The sequence below is a fragment of the Cygnus olor genome, chromosome 2, assembly GCF_009769625.2.
Source record: "Cygnus olor isolate bCygOlo1 chromosome 2, bCygOlo1.pri.v2, whole genome shotgun sequence".
Taxonomy (NCBI): Eukaryota; Metazoa; Chordata; class Aves; order Anseriformes; family Anatidae; genus Cygnus; species Cygnus olor.
Window position 1 is genome coordinate 60,984,604 of NC_049170.1, and position 19,075 is coordinate 61,003,678.

Below are 19,075 nucleotides of genomic sequence, written 5' to 3' on the forward strand. Positions count from 1 at the left end.
ATAAGACAGAACAAACTCAGCCCCCCTAAAAGTATCTTTCTATTCAGATATACAGAAATACTACACTGATCTAGAAAAGGAAGATGGGTTTGAGGAGATAATTCTTTTCCATTAATAGCAGCTTCAGGACATTATTGAATACTTTGAGATTAAGCTCTAAAAATAGTCCCTTGGAAAGACCATTGAGAAGGATAACCAAAACAAAAACAAAAGCAACAACAAAACTTAGAGAAAACTGAACTGGCAAAGGAGCTGCAGAAATTTAAATTATTCAGCCCAGAAAAATGTTTCCCAAAGTCAGAAAAATGTATATTGATGAACAACTGCTTGGGTGATAAAATGGCAGTGTTTTCTGCATTATTCAATAAGGACAGGCCAAGAAGCAATGGACTAAAAGCTACAGGTAAGCAACACATCATCCTGTAGGGTATCTACCTCCCTTCCCACAACCTCACAATTGCTATTGTGATACCTCCAGATTTTTGCTGTTTAGAAAAGCACTGCTTTGCTCCAGCTATAATTCTAGAAATGGTCAGAGCAAAACAGGTTTGTATGTGTCTGGGAATAGGGATAACAACTTTCTTGGATGGTGTTTAAACTCTTACCTTCAGTACTTTTAGTGGATTCCAATAAAAAGATATGGTTGTTGATTTTATTTGCTTTCATCAAAAGACTGTTGATGGCAAGCCAAAGTTCCACAGGTGAATCTGTAGTATGTTCAGAGGTTTCTGTTTACTGTAAAGCAGATGGCTTTATTTTGCCACCAACACCCTGGCATTTCAGTAAACTGTATACTTTGCATATTCCTTGTGCATATTAAATTTGCTTAATAGGAGCCGATGAAAATGTATTTCTATGTAAGTGTTCACAGCAAGAATTTACACATTCATCTTACTTCTGTTCACACACATTTGACTTTTTTGCTCAGGGAACAGATATGGTGCAGCACTGTGTATGACAAATGACACTGTAATGAACAGAGAATAATCAAGCACATATCAAGAAAAATAGTTTTAAAAGAAGCTTACAATTTAAACCTCTCTCCACTTACAGCAACAAAATTCCTATTGACTTAATGGTGGATTAGACCCATACAGCAACTCAACAATTTAACAGAAAAAAAAAAGTAAAAAAAACAAACTTATTTATAGGTAACTGACAACTGAAGAATAGGTAATTTCACTAAATAAGTCGTACTTTGAGAGTAATTTTCATATCATTAATCACTCCATTTTACCAATGTCTCAAATTTTTAAAGAACTCTTGTATTCTCTTTTCAAATAGTTAACATATCTATGATTCCTATCACTGAATGTTTTTTCTCTTTCCGCAAGCAAGTTGTTTCATCCTATCACCCTAAGGTCTCATACTTACCACCCTGAACCAGAGCTGAAAGTCCCCAAGAAGAAAATCAGTTAAATATATACACACATCACACAAAATTTAGTGGAATTACACCCATTAAAGCATTCCATTAGATCACAGTTTTTCTGAATTCATGCATCATTCAAAAAGTCTTTAGGGTGCCTTCTCAATTAAGTGGCAAGGCTAGTTTGGGATGAAGAGTTTTAGAAGTTTACTGATGAGAGAACAAAACTGGAAAAGAATGTGCTCACAGCAGCTTTGGACATCTATGTTTGACTGCACTGAAAATTTAGGGAAAGGAGATGTTACAACAACAAGAGTGATGAGAAAGGTTAGAAAACTGTATGAAAACATGCCCCTCAGTCATCTATGTTGACACTGTCACTATAAGGTTTGAGAGACATGAAAGTTGATGAATATGGTCTGATTTCACACACAGGGCATGAACTACCCAAACTGCCTTGAATATTATGAATATACCTATAAAAGTGCTGGTTACAAAATGGAACGCACACGCTATGATTGTCTTTCAAATAACCATGAAACACATGGACCAGAAATCAGTCATTTCAACAGAACTGATGATATCACACAGCTAAAGATATTCTCTAGAAAACGCATTCTCACCAAACTCTTACCTTCATTCACATATGCATTGGGTGGGTAGTGGGCTATATAGCAAGCAAGAGAAGCTTACAACTGTGATTTAGGGCTCTTAAGTCCTATATTAACCAAGTTACTTCGTTTCTTTGTGCATCAATTCCACTTCCAAATAACAAAGGCAACGGCAATTCCTTTCGTCACCTGGATATTGCAAGTGTATATACAAAGTTGTGAGGTGCTTAGAGGAATGGGAGGGGAGGGGAGAGAAGCAGACAAACAGCAAAGCAGCTAACTTAACTCATGGACGGGGAATGCACCTGATGACCAAGCAAGTCCCTATTTGATCCCATGCTTGTATCTACCAGTAAAGACTACAGAGGAAAACTTTCTGCCTAATAAAGTCAATGCTTGATACATTTATTTGGCAGCAGAGTTGCACCTTCTAGCTAGCAATTACATACCTATAGGTAAACTAAAGAGCAAAGGTTGCCTGGCTTAATCCCTACCAGTTTGGTAACGCAGGGTGAATAAATGACGTAAGAACTGAACGAGCTTATGTTTATTTATACTACTACATACACAGCAGACATAACTTGGAGCACTCCAGAGTGGAAGGATACATTTTTATAATGCCTGTTTCTTCATTAAGATTTCATCATCCACCTACGCTAAAAAGCCACTTCCCCTTCACTTGGTTATATCTGCTTTTACCCACTCCTGTTCCTGCATTATTTTTTTAATCTTCAGTTCCCTACTTTACATGCACTCTCAAATTTTAAACAAGCAAAATTTGTGCATTAGTGTGTCCTTTTCATCTATGATTTATGAATGACAGGTTCTTCGGTGCAGCTTAATGGTATGAGAGAGACATTATTTTAAACATTAAAGTGAAAACCATTTACAACTATGATAAGAGAGGTCTGTTGACATTAAACTTTAAAACATGCACAAGGTAAAGGCAAGTAGCTGCTCCAACAGGTGAGAGTACTGTGCATGTAGTTCATAAGGGAGTTTGTTCAACACATGAGCTGTCTCTCCCTTTGCCGTTTCACAACCTGTAGGATTTGGTGCTTCAAACCATTCATCAAGTAATCAATAGCAACCATAGCATAATCACCCAAAAACTACTTAGGGTGCAGTGTAGAGCATTCATTTAATAAAATTACCATTTTGTCTGTGGTAAACGCTTCCTACCACTTATGTCAGCAAGAAATAATAAATACATAAATAAACAAAGCAAACAACAACAACAAAAACAAATTGAAGGAGCTAAAGTTTTATTTTGATATTTCCTGCCCACACCTCTACTACTTCCACACTGGACAGTCACTTCCTTACCATCCTCTTCCTTTAAAGCTGTACAATTCTCTTGTAATATTTTGGCTAATTCTTATCTAACTATACTTGGTTCAGTTCTGTTCAACAGCATCTGCCTTCTGAGAAGCAACCAAGATAATTAGGACTGTTAAATAAATACATCTGTATTTCATAACATATGTGTTTCAATTGAGTACTGTTTCTAACAGCACAGAACGATAGGGGAAAACAGGCATGCAGTGTCTCATAGAACTGCTTTTTCAGTCTGATTTTAGGCCATGAGAATACAGCAAATACCTTAGTGTAGGACTGTTGCAATGACGAACTTTTTGCTTCTGTGGTTTGGAGTCATGCAACTCCTCCAAACAGCTTGGATGACAGATGGCAGAACCTTATTGATAAAGCAGACCTCCCACAGAAAGTACAAGAATGCATATCCTGGGCAGTAATGGCAGCTAACTGAGGAAACTCTGATTTTATAATAAAAGGTTTTAAAAAGTGATTTTCATGCAATACTGTGCTTTTAGTTGCCTTTATTCATTCAGCTACTCTAATCAGCAATGGTGAAACAGAGTACTTGTCTTCATGCTGCTATTTGAAATTTTCAACTGAACTGTGAGTAAAGAACATTGATCACTGATGACAGAAAAGGCTAATGAATCATTCAAGTACTTTACAGTACTGACCTAAAGAATGTAAGAATCCAGCCTCCACTCCAGTTTTGTAAAAATGCAACTATCCCTTAAGTATCTCTCAAGTATTCAAAACCAATCCAAGCATTAACTTTCAATAAGTATCAAGAGCAACATTTCATCGGATAAAGAGATTGCTCTGTTTAAAAGAGACAAAGTGACACAAACAGGCAAAAGACTCTACTAGAAAAATGCTGAAGATGACTTACCTTGTAGATTTTGCAATGGCAAAGTCATGATGCCTCCTGCCGCAGCTGCTGCTACCAGCCCTTGGATGTTGGTGAGATTTGCTGTAGGTAGAGTTAGGACCAGTCCTTGTTGGCCCCCCAGCTGCCCAGCCATGTTGAAAGGAATAAGGATCGGCTGATTCAGGGCTGGAGTGCCTCCTGGCATCACCCCTGCTACTGCTGAGGCTAACTGTTGGGCTGTCAGTAATGGCTGTAATGAAACACAGACAGCACGCTTATTTTACTGTGCACAGCTCAGTATTACACATTAATACTTCTGCTTGGGATCCTTTAGTGTTCCAGTATAGACATGCCCTGCCTCCAATATCTTCAAACATACTTTTTTTACCAACCCAAAAAACTTTGACAAACTTGACAGACTGAAGCTGTAAGCCTATCTGCCATATAGCATCGTAGCAATTCCAGTTGAATCTAGACTGGAAAATTCATTACACAGGCACTGAAAATAATTCATGAACACAAGAAGGCCTAACTCAAGTCGGCCTACCAATATCTAAATGCCAACACTTCACAGGTTTTCCCAGTTGTATGTTGATTGGTAGGAGCTGACTACACTACAGCAACAATTACCAGAAGCTGTGTGGACCAAGCAGTATGCAAGACCGTCCTGTGAAGTGGAAGAACATTAAGTATCTTCTTAGAGTATGGTTGAACTTGGAAAAAACTATGAAGCGATATGGAAAATCTTTTAAAAGGTTTAACTGAGTCGTGCTATTATGCTTACATTTTGCCGTAAAGAAAATAAATATCTGGCATAAAAAATAATGAAATGCCTTTACTAATGCAAGAGCTGTGTGTGACACGCTGAACTGTCAGAGCCAATAAGGTTGCATTAAAATTGCACTAGCTTTTTAATATTAAATCATGACCTGTATTTCAAAAATAACATCTATGAGAAGTTCAAATATTTTAACCTCCTAAATATGCAAAGCTGCTTACATTTATTTTGGAAAAACATACAAAAAGCTAATCTTTCCAGACAAATACCTTTTAAAACATACAGAAGATACATACATACATGCTCCCTTTTTGTAACACAGAATGCAGCCAAATAGAATCACGTTTTCCACATTACATAGATAAAAGATGATCAATCACAATTAGTCACTTTTCATCAAATTGCATGCCCCGATTAGTTTAAAGGAAAGATACTGACCTGAGGTCCAACAGGGAATGCAGGATGGGACTGACTGGGTTGGTGCTGGTCACCTGGGCTTGTATCAGACAGCACTGTGTTTCCTCTGGCCTCTAGAATTCAAAGAGGAGATCGTCTTTAATACCAAGCCTGAGGACTGGCACATTATCTTCTACTCTGATGTCACATAACATCAAGCTGAAAATGATATGTTAAAGTGCTTTATCAATAACTCAAGCACTCAAATCACTTATCAGCTGCATAAATTATGCTAACATTCATTCAGACCAGCCAACTCTTTCAAGGAGATACAAAAATCTGACAGCAGTGAAACTGAAGCTATCATCAACTCAGCTAATGCGAGTTGCATTATACATCAATTTACATACAGTACATGAGCACTCCGTGTGTGCGGGAACTGCATTTTTTACGCTTAGGTGACCATCAGCCTTTCTAATTTCTGAAAGCAAAAATTATCTGAAAAACAATCAAATCGCATATACTTTGTATCTTAATAAAGTTTTTGTTGCTGCTTACTGAGGCAGAAAAGGCTGTATGATGCACAAGAAAAAGGCTGAGAACAAGTATGCTTCCAAATGACAGCAATTCCCCCTGTTTTCAATATTGTATGTGGGGGAAGAGCAAAATTCTGTGAAACCAAGGCTTTTGAGCATTTATTGAGATGATCAATATCCAACAATCGAACTATATGCTGGGCGATAATGACTTGCTAAGCACAGAACAGAGTCCAGCCCTACTGGATTTTGCTGAAGTCTGCAAAACAGATTTTAAAAGGACAAGAGAAAGGAAAATGTCCTATCAGTTGCAAGAAAGTACTAAGATGTTTTGAAAACTAAGCCCAAATTGTCCACTTCCTCCAAGTGAAGGACTTACATCAATCTACAAACTTTTTCAGCACTGATGGCAGAGTCAGGCCCACGTTTATCTTTGAAGCTGAAAGAATGACAGTGAGTATCAGAAGTAGCTGCACAACTACTATGGTCTTTTACAAAGAAAATCGTGGCAATGACTTCAGGTTTCCTGGTTAGTTACTACAGTTTTTGTTCTGTTACTTTTTTTTCTGATGCATGGTTGAAATCCCATTCTAAGTAAGCCTTAACAAGATGCTCTTTTCCACTGTTTGTCCTATGAATAGCAAGTGCAAGACAATTCAGAACCAGTTTATTGGCACGCCATGGTGTGCTAAGGAAAAAAGATACAATTCTGTCATACTTATAAATTTTAAAGAGGGTATTATCAGCTCATTTAAAACAAATTCTTCTGTATATTCTCTAAGGGGACAGACTTATAAATAATGGAAATGTGAAAAAAAAATACTTTGGCACATTAAGGTACAAATAAAATTGACTGCTACATATTATTCAATTGACTTCTATCTCTACAGCAAGGTGTCAATCATAAGAGCATTTTAGAATAGGATTAAATAATAAGTGTGCAGAGTTACTATGCAGAAATCAGAAAATCTGATTAATTTGTAATATATTTGTGAGGTCTCAAATCAGAAATGGACGTTGCTCTGGGAATACTTACAAACATTCTATTGAAATATCTGATTTGGAACTAATAAAAACACACAGACTTGCTGACATTTTATAAAGTGAATTCTATAAAAATGTGTTTGGCATTTTCATGACCACTCCGATTTAATAATGAGAATAAGATGACCTACTATAACTGGTGAGCACACCAACAATTGCCTAATAACATGCAAAAAGAGACGCAGTCACTATATTTTTTGTGTTCAATTTACTCATCTGAGTTTCTGAAAAGAAACATAACTAGATATGCATGATTCAGTGAAAAACATTTCTTTCAAATGCATTACAATCCTAGTCCTGCTGCCACCCTTAAGACCAAACATAGGTTTTCTTCAGTACAGACTCCTCCTATACACAATAAGGTGCTATGTTACTAAACACAATTTTACTTTAGGTAATTTCCACATGATGTTATAGGTTTGGGTTTTTTGTTTGTTCTTGTTTTGTATTTTAATCTTTTCATCACAGCTCATATATAAAGTGATATTAGATCAAAGATTCAACACCAATGTATATATCACTCCCCATTAAGATCAAGTCTTATAAATCAATTTTGTTTATGCAATTTTAAGGCCTAAGATCTCTCTGTGATTTAGTTAGTATTAAAACAAGCTCTTGATAATCTGTCATGTCATTAAATTGCCCTATGAAAGCTTTGGGAGAAGTGCAAATCTGGAGTCAAATATTTACTAGAATTAGATTTAATTGCAGTTACTATATCTTGAGCTCCCAGAAAATAAATAAGAATTTCCACATGAATATGCCTTTGCTTTCCTATTTTTAACATGGTACCGCCATCCTAAGAACCACTGTTTTCTTTTATCTGTACCCTAAGGATTTTGCAATATTTCATCTCACAAGCTGTATGTTGTACAACTGGGTTATACAAGATCATAAAGCCAAATTAATTGCACTCCTTCTTTTTTGCATTGCACTAATTGGAATCACTTAGAATTACATTCCTTTCATACGGTCACTCATTGCAGATGATATATCTTTTAATTCTGTTGCTTGAACACTCTGCCTCCTTCTTCTAGCTCACTTCCCATGTGATACGGGCATGCCAGTAAAATAGCACACACTTCCACGTGCACGAATGTGGTCTTACATAGCACCCTGTATGAAATTATGCATACCCTATTCTCAGAATGACATTCTCACTTTTCCCCATGCTTTATGTATTACCCCATAATATATCTCATCTATTCCTCATACACTTAACAAGGCACTTAGTCCCTCCCAATCTACCTGCTATAACAGTCTCTCAAGAGTCAATATTTTTTTCAAAACATGCAGGAAAATCTGCTTGCTGAGCTGGCAGTAAATACGGAGAAGCAAGAATTTCAGGGTTAAGTTCTGCTGCATCACACAGAGTGACAGTATTTGTTCCTTACTGTACACTGTCTTCAGCAAGAAGCATAGGTCAAAGCTCCCAGGAAGGCCAAGTACAGCACAAAACCCCACTAAAAGGCTACTTTTCCTTTTCTACCTAATAACGTTAATGGGGTGGATTCCTCTGAGTTCAGAAAATCTGAAGAGCTGGGAGAGCTCTGTCACATGCACTGTTTCTGATTCACAGACTCATTGTTACTCAGCCGGAAGAAAAACCTCGTTAAAACCATTGGCCTAACCTAGCAGTGTGTTTGCCCCCAACACTATTTTTCCTGTCAGTTTTCCCACCTTTATTTGGTGGCTCATTACTTCCAGGTGCTGGAATGACCTCTGCAGGTAAATTATTCCACTGTCCAAATTCCACTCCTTACTAATAAAAATGAGCTGTCAAAACCTAGCCTAAATTTTCCACTTGTCCAGATCCAGGCTGTTACCTCCTGCTGGGCTATCCTCCAATGCTGTACAGCTTTCTACCAGCAAGGGGGATCATGGCAAGAAACAGAGCTGGGGAGCTACCAGCAGCACCTCCTCTCCTCTCAAGCAGGTTTTGGAAAGTTGGTACTCTCATTACACCTGTGATTGCACCGGTGCACCTGGAGCAGGGAGACAGCAGAAACAGGGCACCCGATCTGAAAATAGAAGTAATTCTCCATTCACCATTAGCTTAAGCAGGGAGCTAAAATTTTTCTTATAACTGAGCACTGCCATCACAGCCCAAGTCCATGCACTTGCTCAGTACAACCACAGGAACAGACGGGAGTGTTACTGCCATGGTACAGCATGACTGTAGACAAGGCTTTAATATTTAATAAGCAGTATTCATCATATGTGATTCATCATAAATTAATTATAAATTATATAATACATACATTCACCCCTCATCCCGCCAAGGGGCAGAGAGGGCATGACATAATAAAAAATTGAAGTGCACTGTAAACATTGTAAAATAACCTTCTTAAAATAAAATATTATTTAAAATAAAGCTAAGTAAAACAAAGGCAACCTTAATCTTCCCTCATCAAAAAAATAAAATAAAATCCCCAAAAGCAAGCAAAAATCTTGTTCAACAATACATAGCTTGAAAATGAGAAAACCACAGGAGGAATATCAGAAGGGAAAAAAATTTCACATCCCAAGGCCTCCAAGCCTCATGTGAAATTACAGCTGCAAATGCACTAGTTATAATGAGGCTTTCCAGTTTACTTTGTTTTGTTTCATACGCATCTTCAGCAACCTAACAGGTAACTTAGCTCCCTATGTCTTTATCTCACGGTGTCCCGCTCCACGAGGGGGGCTCCAGTCCCCCCTTTACAAATTGGCACCTAATGAACTGAGGGATTTGCATCCAGATTCTCAAATCAGCATGGTTTAGGTACCCATATCTCTTCAGCTGTAGTTACGTTGTTCAGGAAAGGAGTGTGGGTTGGGTCAAAGCACAACATGCTTGGGGCATCCCTGGCTAGGTGAACTTGCATGCTTTGCACTGCACGTCCCAGCAGCCCCTGGCACACACCGTGTCCGATTCTGGCCGGGAACCTGGAACTGACTGGCAAATGTGACTACACCGAGAAGCACTGCAGGAGACGTGATGGCGTGTGTTAAACACCTCCGTCCGGTTCTTTCCTCGACCTCTTGACTCAGATGCAGAAGCGTGCTCGTGCCTGCTCTTGTGCCTCCTCACCTGCTCCTGTGCCTCCTCTCAAACTCTGCTCCAAGTCCCACTCAATGTCAATGCTTGAACCACAGCATGGGGCTAGCCTCAGCAGATGGTCTGGACACAACTAACTTCTTCGCGGTCTTCAAGAAATTAATTCAGAATTAACATGTCTCATCTTTGTACCAGAACCCAGGAGATATTGAGCCATCTCTCTTTAGTGCTCAGGGCTTTGAAAAACAAGCAGGATTAAATTTAATAACACTAGATTTTCAGTAGTCAAAAGAATATGTAAATCCTTCTGAAATACACATTTAAGCAAAGATTTTAAATGAATCACTACTAATAAAAAGCATAGTGTTGAAAGCAACCGCTCATATTAAAACACTCAGATACAGTTCCACAGGCTGACAGCAAATTGCTTGCAACTCTCAGCAACTGTAACTAGAAATCAAGAGTAGACTTCTTTTCTTTCCCATTGAACATACTCACATTAAAGATACAGCTTTAAGAATGAAATCATGAAAGTGAGCATGTGAGCCTGTAAGAAAAAAGTCTTACATTTTTAAAACAAATAAACCCACTCTGAGCTTGGGTTTTCATAGCTGCATTTAAATCACAAGCCATATTATCACGAAAAAATAGACAACTTTTTTAAATAAATGAAATAGTCTGACTGATAAGATTCAAATTATCAGGTGCTGTGTGGAAGTCCATCATCTCTGATTAAAGTAACTCATCTTTTCCTTATACGAACCCTTAATTGTCAGCAATTATACCAGGAGCAATCTTGCTGGCAAAATTTAATAGCTGAAAAAAAAAGATGCAGCTGCTAATGAAAAAAAAAGTAACATCCTCTCCAAGCAATCCTCACTCTGCCACAAAGCACCATACTACAGCTCTTAATTTCACTGTTTTTATTTTCCTGCTGCCTCAGAGTTTGGGCATGTAGCAGGAAGCCCTTCCAAATCACCTCATCATTACTAATCAGATTGCTACACAGAATTTCACAAACACATCCAAATTTTACAATACTTGCAGGAGATAAAATTCAAATTTTATGCTGAATGTTGTATTTGTTTTACACTGGTATTATCCCGTGGTTACGAGAGGAAATATTCCTGTAACCTTAGCAAAGAAAACCAAGCTCTGAAAGTAAATGAGATTAATGAATCCCTCATTGAAAGGTCTGTATTCAAGCTTGGACTTCTCATATTTAATTTAGTAGCCAGATAGTTGTCTTTTTCCAGTCTGTGACCAAGATGTGGCATATAATTCACTCATCTGGATCGTATCAAACTTCTCTCTATATCAAGTTAACCCACAGATCGGTAAGCAATTCACCTTTTCCTGCTGACCTCTGCTTCTGAGCTGTTATTTTTAGGAAGTGATTTCAGCCTCACGAAGAAAACCAAACAGAAGACCAGGGCTTGTGCAGAGTTACCAGCAGCACCTGGCAACTCTGAAACCTAGCAATGTTACAACTATCAGTACCATTATTTTACTGCTGACCATTTTAGTTAAGACATCCAAGCTTGTTTTCCACAATGTTAATTTTTCTCCTTTGTCTCAACTTACATAACTTAATTCACTCTTAATTCTTCCCTACCTACATACAAAAATCTTCTAGTCCACCTTTTAAAATGTTTGTAGTGTGATAAGGAAACACCATACTGATCTAACATACTGACACATACGCCAATGCAGTATCTTGTATAGAAAAGCTAAAAATCCTGCCTTTGAAATGGATTGAATTAGACAGCTGAATGAATAGAGCAAATTTGCTTGACTGACTGTATCATTCAGTGCTTAAGTAAGTAAAACCCCACAGTTTTGTACTTATCTGAAACTGCCACACAGTTGCTACAGCAAAGCTACCAAAATCACTGCTGAGCTCAGAATCAGTCTGCCAGCGGTGCACAAACCCTTGCCTTTGCCAGCTCCCTGGGGATATTTCCTCCTAAAGGATCGTTTCCGGCAAGGCACATAAGGTAGTTGAAATGACTGTGCTCATTACCTATATGCATAGAGATATGCTTGTATTTACACACCTGCATCTTTCCGGATAAGGACTGACAACATTAAACCTTCACGACTGTTTATAATGAAAATCAAGCTATTAAAGTGGTTCATGCTACAGAGAACTTCTCATGGGCATCCACCAGTTATATTTACTACCAAACGAACAAACAAACAAAAAACTACCAAAAGCACAAAAATCATGGACAATGCAAAATTCCAGCTCTGCCAACTGCCTCAAATTTTCTTTCACATCTCCATCTTTGCTCCTTTTTCATTGTCTTTTCTTCTTTTTCCTTTCTGCAACTGCAAAAAAATCCTATTGGTGCCTATGTGAATATTCTTCCACTTTAGATACTTCATGTGAGAAAAGGAGCGTAGCCACTGCAGAAAAAGTGAAGGAATATAATTGCAAAAGTATGTTCTTTATTCAAAATAGACTCATTCTACTTTTCACCCCCTAAGTACAGTGCATAAAAATCCCTTGTTAATGGTACATACATTTTTTATGAATTGGACCCTTCATATTGAGAGTTTCAGTTTCTTTTCTACTGTATGCATTAGCACAAATATAATCACATTAAGGTCACAAAGACCCTATCAGTTTTCCGTGAATTCATACAACATTTCATACTCACTGTTTGCTGTTAGTGCTGGTGAATGCAATGATGATAAAGGTTACTTACCAGAAGATGGACAGTTGAATGCATTATTATTTCATGTTGGGCAGCTGATCCCTAGCAAAGAAGGGCAGGAGGCTTCTCTAAATTAAACTTCCCTTTCTTTCCATCCCTGCCAGCTTACTAAATGCCAAAGAGTGAGCACATTAAAAAGATCTATTTTGGAACAACTGCCAGTTTGCCATCTTTCTATAGCTAACTAACATTTCTGTACGATTTTTACAGCATTTATCTGCGCGGGTAGTTTTGTTCTTGACAGGGTAGGGGGCAAGTTGGGCTTTCTACCAAAAGGACAATTTCCTGACACTCACCCTCCCAATCTGATTTCCCTACCTTCCCCCAGATAAGGCACACTGTGATGGTACCTCATAAGGATATATACATTGATGTTTGCCTGGGGAACCTTGCACAATTTATGTATTATGGTGTTGGCTGCTGGCACTACAGGCTGGTGAACGCCTGGCAATACGTGTGGGCAGCCTCTAGTGTGCAATTTAGGCTTTTGGGGGGAAGAGAAGGGTAGTGTGGCTGACTTCTTTTGTTTTTAGAGGTTCCTTTAATAGACTTACTTACAAAGGGCAGGGCTGATCTGATCTAATGACAGAAATTTAAGTCACAGCTTCCAGGGACTGGAAAGAAAAAGCTGTAAGGTGAGGAGGGGATGAGCCTAGTGTCCAGTCAGACCTATGAGAGCCTGTTTAGGAACTCATATTGTCTGGTTCAGTGAGTGGGAAATATCTAGTTAAGGGAGGAGATGTTCATTTAAACCCAGTAAAAGTACCAGGCAGTGACATCTTCAGCAGAGCCAGTGTTCAGTGAAATGCACCCTACAATATATGTAAACTGCTACTGGAGTGTCCTGTCCAGCAAGTATGGTCAAGCAACAGTGGTTTATCACTCTTGCTCCTGAGTTCACTGTCTGGTTTCATCCCTGTGGTGTCTTTAACAATTTCACACTCTCTGCTGTGTTCTTTACACAGCCCTGTGGGGCAGCTCCATCAAGTGTCTCATTACAGGTTGTTCAGCTGTTCAGACTTTATTGAGACTCTTGACAGAGCTGTCCCACAGAGCAGCATGCTGCAGGAGTCCAGTCAAGATCTGTGAGGAAACCTTAACAGCAGTAGCGACTCTGTATGCAGGAGACGACGCTCCTAGATCAGGCTAAATCACAAAGCTGCTAAAGTCCACTTTATAAACCTATTTAGCTGCACACGTACCTTCAAAAATTCCTAGCTACAAAAATTCAACAGCCCTTCCCCTTTGAAAGTAGCCTGCACTGTCTGATGTCTGCAGCATGTCCTCATGATGTGGCTCAGCAGGGTGGGCCATTATTTCAAATGAAAGTGTGGCTGCCAGCTGCAGAAACTACTGGTACACATGCCTCCAGATCTTTTTAATCTTGAACTAACTTCTGTCTCTTTGCTATTGTCTGAAATCAACTGTAGTGACTATTTACAAAGGGCTTAGCCAGGAATTCCCAAACACTTTATTTTTTTTAAGACCATTCATTCTGCTGGCCAGATCTTGCAAGCTACGTCAAGCCTGACTGTCACTAAAACACGTTTAAAACACTTGGCAAGGACTTTTGGTTGTCCCCACTTCCATTCCACTCCTCCTCTGTAGACCAAAAGTTAAAATACAAAATACAAAAAAACCCAAAAAACTAAAGAACTTGTAGTTGGCATACCATCCCGTCCGCCTCCCACATCCAAACAGCTATCTGAGCTACCCTAGACAATGATAGTGAAACCACTAGGATGGTCTTTCACACACTAAAAATACCCTAAATAAAGGACTGAGTGGCTTACAAACATTTTGATGATGTTCCTGCAATATGTTGCCTTTATGTCAAACTCCTGCTGGATTTCACACGTGTTGGATTAGTTCTTTAGGAAGGGTTTGAGAGTACAGCACAGATTAAAAAGCTTTATACATAACAGGCATGTATTCCCGGACAATCATATTGCATGAAAGACCTACTGGTTAGTAACACCTTGTCATGGCAAGACCTCTGTTATAAGAACATGTCATGCAGGAAGGAAATCAGCAAAAAAAAGCTGCACGACTTAGCTTTGCCAAAATACCAAGTGGCAGGCAACTTGCTTCAAAGAGTTGAGAGAGAGGGCACTGCGATACATCCTAACAGGATTAAACTACATGGAATACACAAACTGTTTCTAATCCATGAGAATGCTTGCACTCATATACATGTGTATGCCTGCCTATATATAGATACTTATTTTTAAACAAATTAGTTTCCTACATCCTTTTCATTTTTATATTTTTGTTCTGTTTATTTTTTCAGCATTACAGTAATTGAAAAATATCTACTGGTAAAAGATGCTATAAATTTAAGTGCATTCATAGTGTTTTATGTCACTAATAGACTTAGGTAACATTATTCTTTTATCCTTTTTACAAAGCATTATTTTATTGTCCTCTCATTTCTAAGATTTTACTTCCACTTAAAGTCAAGCAGGGTGAAGGCTTTGCAGAATTCTATTATATTATTGTCCTGTCATTATTCTAACTCCATTACACAACAACACAAAAGCAGCATCAGCTTCCATTTTTCATATTATTTATTTTGAGGATTATGTCAGATCTCAGACTGTGTACGTGCCTACTAAACATAATTCTGAACTGGGCAAAAAGTAATCACTGATTCCTTCTAAAAACACTTTCAAAGAAAACACTTTTAAAGTATTCTATATTTCTTTAAGAGCTGTACCTTCTGATTTTGTCCCAAGTAACCCGTTAGAAGAATTTAGCTATATGTGAAATTAATAAATAAATAAAGTTAGTGTTTAAAGGTACATATAGACAGACTTGAACTTTGCCCATATACTCAGCTGACCAACATCAGCCAGTCCTGATGAGGAAGCCCCACAGCTGTGTTCGCATGGTGCTCTGCATGTGTTACCTTGTGCTGGTATGTACGTGTAGCATCGCTCTAACAGTCACACTGCTTCTAGACAGATGTCTTGCATCTGGCTGCATGCATGAGAGGGCCTTGGGCCCACCTTTCCGACAAGTCAGATCCCTTGGCAGCCTACGCATGGCTCAGTGCACCTGATGTGGATTCCCTTTGCGTTCTTAATATTTTCTTTTAGTTTTCCTGCCTTTTACTTGCCTTCCTGCCTTGATACAGAGGACAATCAGGGTTGGTTTGAAACAGCTACCACTTTCACCAACCTTTCCTTATAGCTGTCATAACTGAAAATAAATAAATAAATAAATAAATAAATAAAATAAGAAATCTGAGAGATCAGGTGCTAATCTGACAAAAGCAAAAATTAGGTTTAACCATCACAGAGTTCCTCTGAGACCTCCACCAGACCTTTTAATCTCTCACCTGGGGAGTATGATTAGTATCTCAGAACTTAGAGAAGTCCTAGATGAAAGAAGCTTGTAAAATTAGAGTGGCTGCATTGGCAGGTATTGCCTGCATGCAGCTTCCTCCAGTCACAGATTTCATATCATCTGACACTGCCCCCATCTTTATGGCAAGCACAGTTGACATGGTACAATGTCTGCAAACTGTGGCTCTGCAGTTGCCTTTCCTGCATGCTGAAGGAACCTGCACTCAAGCTCTGTAGGGTAACCATGTCATGTTTGGCACAAAGCCACTTCATGTCTCCTTGCATTCTCACATTGGCACAAAAAGCTCCTACTCTCCTCATCTTGCCTTTCCTTAACATCACAACACATGCTGGCTAATGAAGAATTCCTAGAGGAAATAATATTTGCTTACTATTAACTATATAGTCCCAAGTGAGTTTCTGATCACAATCAGTCATTCCATTAACAATCTCCCAGACTGTTTCCTTTGTTATTCTGTATGACCTGTTGATGATGCAGATAACAATATACCACATAAATTGAACCTCAGCAAGAGATGTCTGGGTTCAAAACTCAATTTAGATTAAAAATAAACAAAAAATAATTGTGTCCATACTTATGGTCTTCTCAATTAAAATGGTATTCAAAGGGTCTCCAAGGAAAATCCATCCCTTTATCATAATATGTACAGCTGACATTCTTGTTCATAAGACTAGTGTATACAGCAAACAGGATGTAATAGACTTTATTTCAGTCATCAGGAAGCACACCATTTGTATGTGTTAGTGTACTTCAACTGTGTATTGTTATAATAGCACTGTTTTCACTTAATGTTATTCTAATGACTTTCTTCCAAAGAGCATCTGTGGACACCACAAATCCCTAAATGGTAACAATGGATAAACATCAGCTTGAGAAATTCAGAGCTATATTATTTATGAAGCTGCAATTCTCCTGTAAATAACCCAGTTGTTAAAATGATATGTATCTATGTAATTGAGTCTTCTGTATACAAATAAATAAGGCTTTATTGCAATGTCAGAAGTTAACAGACCAGTCAATAAAATCAATAACTCACTTTTTCTTGCTTATATATCTAACTTTTCTCCACCTTTCCTATGTCCTCTGTTTGTTCTGGTTACATATTAATAAGCTGAAGGATATATAGCTCTTATGATATTTTAGTAAATGGTGGTCTGAAGAAAAGTCTTAAGAAACACCGCCTCAGCAATTTAATACTCTTGCTATTTACTGTGTACTTTAACATATACCTGTCTGGTATAAATCAGGGAGAAAGAAACTGTCTTGATCTATATATATCAGAGTTTTAGAGATTTTTAATGTGAACGACTACATGAAGGTCTAAGTAAATTAGGCTCATATTGATACGTTTAGCTAAAAGTGCTCCAGGCCTGGATTGCATTATCGTATAACCACTGTCAAAATGGCACTGCCAGATTATAACACTCCGCTTACTTATGCCTCTATGGTTAAGGTTGTGTCAGCGTTTCCATTACACTCCCCATTTTTCAAATGTTTATAACTTGGCTGTAAAATTTGCTTTGGACTGAAACTTGGTGAACCAGAAGCCAGATCCTACAAATCTTTACTCAAGAAAGTTGACCATTTTATTTCAGTGGGAGCCTTTCCATTAGCTGAGTCCTTCCAGACTATAATCCAAGGTCAAAGTTTATGAGCCTGCTTGTTCTATTTTCTTAATTAAAAGAGGATTGGGTCCCTTTAAAAATAGTTTTGTTTGTTTGTTTGTTTGTTTTAAAAAAAGATATGGAAGCACTGGAAAGTAATACTTGATTTTGTGATGTGATTAGGTCCATAACTTGATAATCCCTTGTTTTCAGTACTTAGAAGAAGAAGAAGAAAAATTAACAGCCAAGCTGCTGCAATGTAAAAACTAGCTGTGGGGCATATGCACTAAATTTTGTTCCACTAATTACATTTTGTGGGTTTTCATCTGGGATTTAGCACACTTCCTAAACAGGGTAAAATTGGGTTGGCTCCAAATGAGCCATTCTTGTCTATTAGGAATACAAACGTTCACAAAAGCGATCTTATTATGTATGCTCCATACAGGCTCTTCATTCAAAAATATTTTAACAGATGTCATGCTGGATAAATATAATGGCTCATCTGAGGCTTAGAAACACTTTACTCACAGTAGAAACAAATTTGGGCAGCATTTTTCAAATTGAGTTAAGTCCTTAATACACACCCACAGGCTTACTTAGACTTATAGATACAATATCTTTTTCTTTCATCCTCCTTAGCTAGCTGACCACATGATCTGTTATCAATGAAAATGTTTCTGTTCTGATGCTGCTTTCTTGGTTCACTGCTGAAATACGTCCTGACTCTGCATTTCACTTTTGGATAAGATTACTGTAGAGCACTGTTTGGAGGACAAATGTAAGCCCGTTTTGCATGGCTCCAGCAGCCTATGGATTCTTAAGCAAAGCACGTGAGGTGCGTGATGTACAATAGCATCCTCTGTTCACAAATTGACCATAGACAGGGTTGTCCAAAACAGCAGTAGGCAGCAACACATGCCTATGCTTTATTAATCTATGTCCAAAAAAAAAAAAAAAAGAAAGAAAAACACAGGCTACTTTTAAAACAGATACAGAATATAAAACCTGTTGATGAGCAACATAAGATGATGCAGTTTGTGATTCCTTTTGCAGTTTCATTTGAAAGACAGACCTGCACTTCTGCTTTCACTGTCCCTGGTACAGAAGAGCCGTGTGTTGCTGTAAGTTGTATTTGGCTTGGTACTTTAAAGGTCTCAGCAAATAACTTCACTCTTGTGTGCAGACTCACTGGACTCAGGTATGAGCCACTAGTGATGCTTCTTTACGCTCCTTGGGAAAGACCCCTCTGTGCATAGAGAGACTGGGTGGTACTACCCTCAGGGCTTAGAGAGGTTGCAAGGCTTTACCAGAACTGAAATATTTTCTTTAAGTTTACACGATTTTGTTTGGCACTGAAGAACTAGGCTCTGGCAGCTGAACAGATGCAAGTACATAATTAATAAAGAGGGATATCTGCTGAGAA

At 38.2% G+C, this 19,075-nt stretch overlaps 1 protein-coding gene across 1 annotated transcript in view; it reads right to left on the bottom strand.

Annotated features, from left to right (window-relative positions):
• POU6F2 (POU class 6 homeobox 2) overlaps positions 1-19,075 on the bottom strand; it is a 307,800-nt gene that overhangs the window by 183,440 nt on the left and 105,285 nt on the right. The window contains exons 3-4 of the mRNA XM_040549009.1: positions 5,382-5,473; positions 4,187-4,415 (exon numbers count right to left, since the gene is read on the bottom strand). Of these exons, the coding sequence (XP_040404943.1) occupies positions 4,187-4,415; positions 5,382-5,473 (321 nt within the window). The remainder of the gene's footprint in view (positions 1-4,186; positions 4,416-5,381; positions 5,474-19,075) is intronic.